This window comes from Littorina saxatilis, linkage group LG3 (genome assembly GCF_037325665.1).
Source record: "Littorina saxatilis isolate snail1 linkage group LG3, US_GU_Lsax_2.0, whole genome shotgun sequence".
Taxonomy (NCBI): Eukaryota; Metazoa; Mollusca; class Gastropoda; order Littorinimorpha; family Littorinidae; genus Littorina; species Littorina saxatilis.
Genome location: NC_090247.1, coordinates 40,625,926 through 40,637,949, shown reverse-complemented (window position 1 = coordinate 40,637,949; position 12,024 = coordinate 40,625,926). Strand labels below are relative to the sequence as shown.

Genomic DNA, 12,024 nt, shown 5'->3' with positions numbered 1-12,024 from the left:
CACACACACAATTATACACACGCTTGCACAGACATACACATACGCGGGGGAGGGATGGCCCGGGGGTGGGGGGGGTGGGGGGGTGGGGGAGAGCATGTTATTGAAATCAGTTACTTTTGTATCAGATCATGTAACCAATTTCTTTTATCAAACAGCTCCTTCCCCACATACCCACACATACATGTTTCCTAAAAACATGAACATATATATATATAGATATATACATGTGTCATTAACAGCCTTTCTTTTACCACACCTGTAGAACAAAAGATAGAAAATCCCACATGGTCACACCAGCAAACAGAGACACAAACACGGACAGACACATGCATGCACACTGGACCATCTAGCTATCACCTGAATAATAAAAGAAATTCCAATACTCTCAGATAAAGCAACTGTTGTACAATGAAGTTTGCTTACCTCCAACTGCTTATCTGGAAGCTGATCAACGCTGAAAGAAGAAACAAGAGTTGGAATTATACAAAGTGAAATCTGTGGTAAAAGGGGAGAATGTATATCTGGAAACTGGACGCTGCACAGAAAGAACAAATACATACTGAGCAGATAAGAACAATGATACGTTAGAATGAATAATCAATTATTCTGAAACTTAGTGACGAAGAACGAAAAAGAAGTTGAAAGTAAAGTGGTAAACGTTCTGACACAATCTCTGATAACACCTCTGACGGTGAGAACAGTGTAATTCAGGCAAAACACTGACACACAGTTAAATAGAGATAGACGAACGGATACATTCACTTCCCACAATCCCCCCTCCCCCAACCCCCCCCCCCCCCTTTCGCCCCCCCCCCCCCCCCCTCCCCCCTGCTTTTTCCCTTTCTTGACTTCACTTCTTTAAACACACACACACACACACACACACACACACACACACACACACACACACACACACACACACACACACACACACACACACACAATAAATTGTAGGTTAAAACTGATTTTTCTTACCCCCGACCTGTGGCCTTTAACGCCTGAAGAACAAGCTTAGCAATCGACATTGCAGAGAAACAAAAATCACTTTACAGTCCCTTCAGTTAAGAATATATTCTCGTCCGCTTGTACCATAACATTCAGAATGGCTAAACCACCAACACAAGCTTTGAAATCGACATAGCGGAGAACTATAAATCATTCACAGTCTCTTCATCTTGTGAAACATCCAAGTCCACTTGCTACCAAAAGCGCACTTTAGTGCTCCTAAGCACCAGTTCTCAAACCCTACCGCCTGTTTCGAGAGGAACACTCCCCCATTCGGTAGATGGGCACTGTATCGATTTTATCTTCGACTTAAATATATCATTGTCTGAATGTGCTAAAACATTGCAGTTGAAGCTGCTGTGTTCCTTCTGTACTTCAGTGATGTCAAGCACCAGTTCTCACACTCCTCTGCCTTCTTCTTCTTCCAATAATGTTCAGCGATCAATGAATTGACCATTACTAACATGTTGGCGGGCACTCCATAATTCGGTAAATGAAAGTGTATCGATTGTATCTTCACCTCAGATATAATCCCAGTCCGCTCTGGCCAACCATTCTGGTTTAACCTGCTGCGTCTCCTACGTACACATATGTTCAGTTGTCAAACACAAGTTCTCCCACCGCTAGTCTACAGTGGAACACTCCAAAGTTCGGTAGATGACACCGTATCGATTTTGGCAAGTGTCTGTGCACTGTCGCGTCTCTGCACAGTTTTGACGTCTGGTGACCTTAGCAAAACGAGGACACTGACGCGATACATTAACCATAAACTGCTATCACAACTGCGCAATTTCCCAAAAGCTGCAAGGAGGAAGATCCAGGCCGCCTAAACAGCAGCGACTGTCTCAACTGCAGGCACATTTCTCTCAGACGGAAGGATGGTGAAGTCAGTTCACACAGATTAATTCTTGAGGCGGTCAATACATTTTCTCCTTCGTCGTCGCCTTACAAAGGTTAGCGTTGTCTGGCCCATTTCCATATATTCTGTTATAGCTCAAAAAAGCATCTTCAGCAGCAGCATCAGCATCTCTCTCGTTGGATCGTTCAGATTATTCCATTCAAATTGAAGGAACGCGTGGTTATCAAGCATCTGGCAAGGGAAAAATACTTACTGGCCCGTTACGTGTCTCTACATTTTACAGAATAAAGAATATTTTATTGCCCAAGTTAGAAAATTAGTTCGTTTTGACAAATGCGGTTTTCACAACATTCGCTCCAGCCAAGCACATTCAACATACGCATTTTTCATTCACATTGCAGAAACTGTGTATTATTCCTATTTATTCCCCCCTCTGCTTCTTTACCTCTGTAAACTTGTAGGGGTAGTTATTTTTCGATAATGACCCAGCAACCAAACAAATAACGACCCAGCAACAGCCTGAATCCTCGATAGTGCAATGGGTTGAGAAGTTGTTCTGTTTCGGTACTACTTTTTGCGACTGAAAAGTTCCGAACGCTCTAACGTACGAAGTATACATCTCTGGAGCAAACAATACAAACATACCGCATTTAAATTAACAACTACAGGCCTGAACACATAAATCTTCATATAAAATCCATGAGTTCGGTTGTTTTCTGAATCTAGATTTGCCGTGCTCAAACGTTCATCACAAGCAATTTCCCGCAAGGCTCATACTTTGTCTAGCGACAAGAGTAGTTCCCCTTCTTTTCACTCAGTTTCTTCGACAACAGACTGCAATCCGACGGTCAGTTTTCAACAATATTTCATTTAATAAACAGATCACACGCAACCAAATGCACACATCTCATCAATTTAAACAACATAAAGCGGTTTCATACACTATTTTCCCCAGAAAACTGAACTTCATACAGTTTTTAACGTTGGAACACGGGTGCAAAAGTTCGTCTGCTAGTCCCATTTGACGAAAGAACAGTCATTATCCTAAGCGATACCAAAACATATACAGAACACACAATATCTGCCTTTGCCGCCACAGCAGAATAACAGCATATCTGTGTACTTGATTTTAGTCCAAAATAGGAAAACTGACAAGAAGTGTTAACAGAATGGAATGATTTGCACGGAACTATACAACCGCGCATTAATCGATCGCCTGCGCAGGTTGACTGGTTGAGTGAATAGGATTCGATCAAACTTTCGCAAAAAACCTCCTCTTTTCTTTGAATAACTAAAGAAGGGGGGAATAAAGAGGTTACACACCTCGTCTCAGTGATTATCAAAAATAATGGTCTCAGTTCGCGGTCATGAAAAAGCTCGCTAAAGCTCGCATTTTTCATGATCCGCTAACTTCGACCATTATTTTTGATAATCACTGAGACTCGGCATGTAACCTCTACTTATTGCTGCCGCTTCATGTGTCTGACTGTTTTAGATGAGATTGTTCATCTTGTATTCACGTCTCATCTGGGATACACACTTGCGTCTGTGATCATAAAAATCGTCTAACTCTACATGTAGTAAATCTGGACAGAGGACACGACAGTTCTAGAAAAAAAACACGCACAAGAATTCAGCTCTGGGGGAAGGCTCGACCGTCGTACTTGTATCTCTCGGGGGTGAGACAGGAAAGGTATCAATTTATACCTGCAACCTGCATCAATGTTCCAACTTGTGGTGCAACGTCAAACAAAGATGTATAATTACAGCTCATGGCAAGCTTGAATCTGAACCGGGTCAACCCATTTTTCAACCGACACACACAGTGTCTCAATTTAGGAATGGTCCGATCGGGGTTAATGTCCACATTTTCACTAGAAAGAACTGCTGAATAAACATATCCAGAAATCTCTGACATTCAAGAAGCCCGTCAGCGCACAAAAGACCACAAGATCACAAAAGTCCCGATACGAAATGCCAGCAACGGCGTCACGCAACAGAATGCCACCAGCATTTCTCTAGTTCGTTGGTCAGCACTATAACGAACATAATTCACAGTCAGTTGCAGACACACGCTATAGCCCAGACAGCACGTACGCACAATTTTAAGACTGCACCGCACCAAACATCGTACAACCTGAGTGCCTATATAACTATGTTCCCAGGTCTTTCGAGGCAATGGGGACAATAATAAATTCAAGTGGAGGTGTGCGCGAGGGCCATTCTCTTCTTCACACCTGACACGGGAAAATTACTGCCTTTCCAACTCATGTCGTTAAAAGTCGAAGGCTGGAAAAGTCGCTTGGAACCAACCTTCTGGGCTTGTTAAGACGTTCTCGATGGCAGCAACAGGTGGGAAAGGAACGAAGGACTATCATGACGATTGGGGTGAACGACTGGTCATTCATTGCACTTTTTCACGAGAAAGAAAGCTGGGGAAAGCTGTGTACAGATTTGGACAAACACAGTTTTTTCCCGAGAGGGAAAAACAGGAATGAAAGTGCGAAGAATTCACTATAAGAGAGGGGTGAACGAATTCAGGTCAGAATCTCTACAATGGTCATGCACTTGTTCCTGCCAGTGGGAGAAAACACTGACCCAGAGGAGAAAGTCAGGGGAAATCTTGTTTTGCCCAAAACATTTTTTGACACTGTCCAGGGTCGATATATACCCTCTATCTTTTTTTCTGTCTATCTATCCCTCCGGCGATAACGAGAAAAGGACCGTGTTTCGTGAAATCTTGTGGCCTTTTTGTAAAGCCCCTGTTGTAATGAAGAAGGGACATTACTTGTCCACTAAATCTCCCCCACCCAAGAAATTGTGCCATGCCGGCATTCCAGAAAAAATGAAAATAAGGCTGCAGCTGAAGTCGCGTTCATCCTGCAGGCTCCACAGACATCGATACTACAGATACAAACGAATGCGAAACACACGGAAATAAAAGTCATCTGATATTTTAGTCTGAAAACAGGAGGACGCTGTTTAGTTTGCTGCAACTGTGGTGTTTTCTTGATGGTCAGACATCATCCTGAACTCAGGTCAAAATGAGCTCGGCTCATTCTCTCCCTGACAGGATGCCTTGAGTTTCCCTTTTTTTTTTTTTAACATATTTAGAGCTTTTTGTAATGTATTATTGATATAAGCAGATCCGCGATCGTCGATAATGATTTTTCATGGTGTTTTTTAATTTTTAACTTACAAAGGAATTGATATGTAAGACAGTTTCAAGCGAGCTATTTTTCGCGGCTGTATTTACTGTGCAAACAACTCTAAATATGGCAAAAGTGTCACGTGATAATCAACCGTTTGGTTTCGGCGCTCACTGGAGCAGACGATTTTTTCTGTAACCAGTTGACAGCGATGAAACCATATATTACGGTCTCCTTCCGGCAGCAGTCCCGAAATTTCGACTTGTTTTGACCTTAGAACGATGTCTTTATCATAACTGTGAAGAACAGAACGGAGATCACTGTCGAAGTCGGCCAATCTGCAATCATTTTCGTCTCGCGAACACTGATCTCAAATTTAGATCAGTGCTCGCGAAAACCATATGGGAGATAACTCTGTATTTTTGTTTTGATAGATTCACGTAGGACTAGCGTCCGGTCAGAGAGACAACTGGCAATAGCCGTGGAGCGATGCTTATCAGAATGGGTCAGACATTACATTTTGCTAAAAACGAAGTATGTTCTTTTCGCCTTTTGTTCGTTTTAATTGTAACCTGTCTAAAAGTACATTGCTAGCAGTGAATCAGTTTGCGCACAACAACAAAAACAGCAAACTAACAAAAACAAAAAACAGATAACTCCACAAAACAAAGTCACAAATGGGGACAGTAACAACAACGACAACCAAACTTGCTGCTGTTTAATGGTTTAATAGGGTAAGAAGTCAAACTGTGACTCACTCGAAGCAACCAATCAGTGGGCAGACGTCTCAATCTAACCGCTCGCTTCGTTTTTCCCACCCTTTCTTCTTTACTTTTTTTGTCTGTCTGTCTGCTTACTTTAATCCTGTGTGAATAAGAAAATGTTCTCTAAAGACAAACCCGAAGGACGTAAGATGCACGGTTTATTACTTGCAACGTCTTACTTGTGGAGCTGGTGTTCCCTGCAAAGTGTAAAACGACTCGCGTCTTTGATCGCAATTTACTGCTAACATCAAAGAGGACAGAGCGTCCCTTCAACGTAATTATTTGCATACAAAAAAGGAGACCAGACCGCCCAATCTTGGTTGATAGACTGTACCAGAGACATCCCCTGTTTGTCTCAAGACGTGCGTATAGCGTTTACATGTATTATTATCCCGTAAATCCGACTTCTCGCTCACTCTCAAGACAGATAACATTAAACCTGTATTACGTGTGTTCTGTAAATATCAAGTCTCTCTCTCTCTCTCTCTCTCTCTCTCTCTTTCTCTCTTTCTCTCTCGCTCTCTCTCTCTAAACCTCAATTCCTTCTCTCTCTCCCTCTCTCTCTTTGGAGAAAAAATCGACCATCTCACGACTGACCTTCATGTCGTGTCTACACTGGTACAGTGCCACCTCCGTGCCATGCCAGACTGACTGTTGTCGCTAAACTACATGGCACACATATTTCATGTGTGTTTGTGACAAACCGCGATCGATATGGAACAATACAGTGTTCGAAACGGAAAAGTTATTTTCCGACTTGGATTACAAGTTGGATGCTTCGAACCGAATCACGATGCATTGTTTTTGTGTAACAGACTGAAACCAATGTGTACACAGATGTTCGTGGATCGTTCGATTACCCAACCCCCCAGAACCCTTTTGCTATAAACAATATGAGACATTCTGATTCTGATTCTCCCTCTCTCTCTCTCTAACTCGCTTGGGCGCTCTTTTTTCTTGTGGCAAAATGAGCGGGAAAATTGGAGAGGATGGCTGCTTGTTTCCAATTCCTCCAGAGATTGGGCAATCAGGAAAACAACCATTCCTTCCATTCCCAGGGGAACAAGAAAGTGCCTTTACGTTACTATTACAGTTTGTCCTTCGTTTAATTAGAGCAAGAAAGTTCTACAGGTCATGTAGCGAGCATCACGTTATTTAAGACTTTTTGTAAGATAAACTTAACATGGAGAGAATAAAATAATTAAATACGAATATCGGCAAATCAAACAAACAAATTTAACTGAACATAATATAAGCACTCAAAATCATTAATGACAAAAACAAAGAAGTCAAGAGGAAAACAGAATTGAGAATTAAAAACAGTTTCTTTTTCCGTGTGTACTTGTGGACTTGTGCTTTGCGTGTACACACGAACGGGGGATAAGGTACTAGCAGCAGTGCACATAAGTTGACCTGTGAGATCGAAATAATCTCAACCCTCAAACCATGCGTGGCCAAGATTCGAACATCGAACCTTCGACACGGAAGGGCGACGGCCTAACCAATAGGCTACGCGCCCGTCGCCTATGTAAAATTTAGAGACGTCGATCCCGAACTTGGGGTAAACATTTAAAAAACGAAAAAAACAACCGAAACTAAAACGAACAAAAAAGGCAAGAAACATGAGAGAAAAAAGCGGAAACGACATCGTAAGTCTTTCCAGTAGAATGGATGTCACGTCATGCCACTGCCCTTGCATGCAAACCTCGGTAACATCGATTCTGTCTGGGTGCCGAGTCTACACGCTCGGCGAAAATGTAGTTAGGCAGAATCGAATTTAGACTGGGAGCGACAGCATGTCGGCTCTCCCAGCTCTCCCAGAAGGAAATCAAACAAAACATTAAACTTTACAGCTTTATATATGTATACATTTCTCCAAACCATTTTGAGGTACGAAATGTGTGGGAGCATAAAGGTAGGAGGAGGGTTGTCAGGAGGTTAGAATTGTATTCTTTAATTCCCCTGTTGGTGGAGTATGTTTGTTTATTCCGGATGAGGCCAGAAGAGAGAGAGAGAGAGAGAGAGAGAGAGAGAGAGAGAGAGAGAGAGAGAGAGAGAGAGAGAGAGAGAGAGAGAGAGAGACAGGGACAGAGAGACAGACAGACAGACAGACAGAGACAGACAGACAGACAGGCAGAGTTGATATTTTGTGACCTTGTTTACCGTTGCGCAGTTTTCTCTCTTTCCATTTAGTCTAATACTTTGTTTTATCTTGAAAGGTACTTGTTCAGAGTTTACTCGCGTGACCTTCACTTAAACATACAAGACCATTACATGAAGTTGTACGATGACTAAAAGGGCCTAAAACCGCGCACTCACAATCAGATAAGAGAAAATTCCGGATGTTCCATATCCTTGATTCTATACTGATAAGATCACAAGACAAAGTATTTCAACGCGACATGTCAATAAACAGTGGCAAAGACAGCGTGACAGTAAATATTTAGGTACGTGTGTGACAGGGAGACTACCGTCGCCCTTCACAGCAGACTATGCAGAGTTGTTCGCCTTTGAAGTAGGCAACACCTGTGGATTGTAGAGTTCTGTTTGTGATGGGGTCTGGCGGCTTTTGTCTCTCTGTATGTTCATGGATTCCTTTGCGAATGCATAACAGTTTTTATAGGGCTTAGAAATAAGCTCTAAAATTCTCAATCCTGTTTGATTGGACTTCGCCTCCAAAGGTGATTGTGGTGTTTCGGCACTCGGTTACATTTGACAGGGAGACTACCGTCGCCCTTCACAGCAGACTCTGCAGAGTTGTTCGCCTTTGAAGTAGGCAACACCTGTGGATTGTAGAGTTCTGTTTGTGATGGGGTCTGGCGGCTTTTGTCTCTCTGTATGTTCATGGATTCCTTTGCGAATGCATAACAGTTTTTATAGGGCTTAGAAATAAGCTCTAAAATTCTCAATCCTGTTTGATTGGACTTCGCCTCCAAAGGTGATTGTGGTGTTTCGGCACCGCTCGGTTACACGTGTAACTCTGAGAAGTTGTAACTAAACAATTCAAGCAAATACATAAATCTGCAGTGAAGTTAATTTTTAAAAGTAATTCCTCGTTAAAGAACCACCCTTCTCGCAAAAACGATCATGCACACCATCACAGATCCTCCCGGGGTTTGTACAGGGGCCATCCACCTACTTGGGCACATTCCGAAAATAGCAGCCTAGCTACTTCACGCCGTATATTCGGCTATACCGTGAGCGCACCCCCGATCGCGGCAGCAAAGCGTTCCAGCCAACATCACGGTTAGTGTCCTCCGTTCAAAGCAAACTGTGTCTCTTTCAAACTACCTACAGGCTTTAGTTATGATTGTGTGGATGAATAAGGTATGTATCTGGTACATCATCACGGTGTGGTTTTCAGCGAGAAATATGCACGTAAACGAACATACGAACCGATTTGCTGTAGATCGGCCGTCCATATTTTAACATGTTCGTTCTCTTTCATCTCATTCTACTGGCCTCCTTGTTGATAAGAGGACTGCTGTGCTTAACTATTATGTTCATTGATGTGTCCCGCGCAGATATGTGAAATTTCACCATTTAAAACGGTCTGGACTTTGCTAAAATTCAAATGAAGCAGCCAAAACAGTGTGGTGTCGCACCCCCACAACGCCTGGATCGGAATAAAACTGCTTCCTTGTTGAAGACTATACACAGCATCACGATCATTGATTGAGCTAAAGAGTCCGGATGCGGAGGCGCACGTTCGATATAGCCTTGAATATACGGGGTGTACTTTCTTCGCATAATATGAGCTTTTTGAATAAAATTAACTTCGCTGCAAAATTGACTTCTTCTTCTTCTTCTTCAGCGTTCCAGAATTTTTTCTGGTTACGTGTGAGCTCGTTTGCCCATTTGGGTTCCCCACACTATACTCTGAGAGCATAGTCAGCTCAATCCGCTTTCGTTGAGTAGGCATGCTGGGTATTTTCGTGTTTCCATAACCCACCGAACTCCGACATGGCTTACAGGATCTTTTCCGTGTGCACTTGGTCTTGTGCTTGCGTGTACACACGAAGGGGGTTAAGTCACAAGCAGGTCTGCACATAAGTTGACCTGGGAGATCGGAAAAATCTCCACTCTTAACCCACCAGGCGGCAGCGACCGGGATTCGAACTCACGACCTCCCGATTAGGAGGCCGACGTCTTACCACCAGGCCACTGCGCCCGTCGCAAGATTGACAAAGGAATACTTTACAAAATGTATTTCCCTTCTGCTCAGACAAATGTCAGACCAGACCTGATTACCACTAAAATTTCCTGGTGTACAAATGAGGCTAAAAATGTGTACAATCAGAATTTTAAGGTGTACAATTCATTCTCGCGGTACACACTGTGCTTTATTCCCCCCTCAAACCCCATTATTTAAAGACTGTAAATACATGTAAGAAAGAATTTGTGCTGAAAGTAAATTCTTCTTCTTCGTCGTTCGCTGTGCTGAAAGTAAATTAAAACATTTTTGTTGAAAACAAAAACCCATACACTATTAGATATTTGAAAATGTGACACAAAACGAATGATAGAAAAACATAATTTTTATTTTTGACCTCTGAGGAAAATTTGCATCAGCTGCTGTCAGCAGTATTGAGCCCTTCATTTCTGTCACTGCACTGGTCAGTATTTTCTGGTCTCACACAGTCCTCTTTACACATTGCTTTCTAGGCTCACACAGTCCTCTTCAGACTTATATATTTTTTTATAATGTTTTGTTATAATTTTTTTTGTTTTGTTGTTTTTGGTTTTTTTGCGTATGATTTTAATGTCTGGCGTATAATCGTACAGCGGTCTTCAATTTCGTAAGATTGTACGCAAATTTCGTACAGTAACCAGGTCTGGTCAGACTGACGATTTTTAGGATGTGTCCAAATAGAGGGTTATTCTTGTTATGTGTAAATGCCTGGAAATATTCGTTATGGTGTACATGACTACTCACAGGAAAGCATAGTACCTTTAAACAACACAATCCAATGGACAACTTCTCTTGTTTTAATCACAAGAGGGGGTAAATGCTCCTTTCATTTCCGCTGGTAAACTTATGTTCTAACGGAAACTGCAGAATGAAGAGCAATAGAAACTTTCTTTCTTTCTTTATTTGGTGTTTAACGTCGTTTTCAACCACGAAGGTTATATCGCGACAGGCAATAGAAACTGACAATTTCTCGTTTTAGTAACAACTGAAGAGCTTTTTATCAGGAAGAAGGGTGGAGGAGACACTCAAGATAACGATGGCAGAAATATCATACATTATCTCACTTAACTGAAAACAGGACACCAGTCTTGTTCCTAGATTAAGAGGACAATAGCCCTTTCCTTGGGAAGTAACTCCGTCAAATTCAAACTTTAAAAATTCTTAGCAAAGGAACTACTGCAAGTTTTACGAAAGTACAAATGCTCAAACCTCGCAGAAAACCAGTAGAAATGGAAACAGATATTTAATTTTATCCTACATACGTGAGAGAGACACTCGTGAGATAAAAATCGTTCAAATCACACGTGTGTATATCATGTAAATGAGGTCATGTCAAGCAAGTCTGGCAGGGACCTGTTTTTCCACTGCTTATGATGTAAAAGTCACTGAGACAAACGTCATTATAGAAGAAAAAAAAATTGCGCTCGCTAATTTCCCCTTGATGAAATTTTAGAACTAACACGTCACGCAACACTTTCAGAGTGACGTTTCTTTGCTTTGACGTAATAGATTGCACGAGGCTTTAGAAGAGATCGAGGTTCCAAAACAAGCGTCTTCAATTTAGCTGCCTCGACTGCAGGACATTTTTAGTAAAATACACGTAAGTACAGTATGTAGGATAAACAGAATACTACATGGCTTGCTGTTTCGTACCAGATTTACACTCGTTGCTTTTTAAAATAGTGAACAGCTCGCTTTCGCTCGCAGTTCAATATTTAAAAAAAAAATCGTGTAAATCTGGTAGGACACGGCAAGCCATGTAGTATTCTCTATATGCGTCATAGGTAGCTTTGTGTTTCTGGAATCTGCGTTAGTGCGTATGGGAGCTCAAGCGGGCGATATTTGGCGCTCTATGGAGGAAAAGGATAGGTCAGTTGCACCTTGACCGAAAGTATACATACATGTACCAGTTCAAATGTACTGGCTAAATGTACAATGTTCTGTCAGAAGACCATCTTCATGTCAAAACTATCGGACGGTCGACTGACCAATGATAGAACAAAGCGTCGGATCACAAAAGTACGCGTCACTGACCTTAGACCGAAGACTAGACTA

At 42.0% G+C, this 12,024-nt stretch overlaps 1 protein-coding gene across 3 annotated transcripts in view; it reads right to left on the bottom strand.

The window, feature by feature from the left end:
• LOC138962353 (uncharacterized) overlaps positions 1–12,024 on the bottom strand; it is a 196,312-nt gene that overhangs the window by 19,531 nt on the left and 164,757 nt on the right. For all 3 annotated transcript variants that reach the window (XM_070334138.1, XM_070334139.1, XM_070334140.1), the window contains exon 30: positions 424–454. In XM_070334138.1, coding sequence (XP_070190239.1) covers positions 424–454 — 31 coding nt within the window. The remainder of the gene's footprint in view (positions 1–423; positions 455–12,024) is intronic.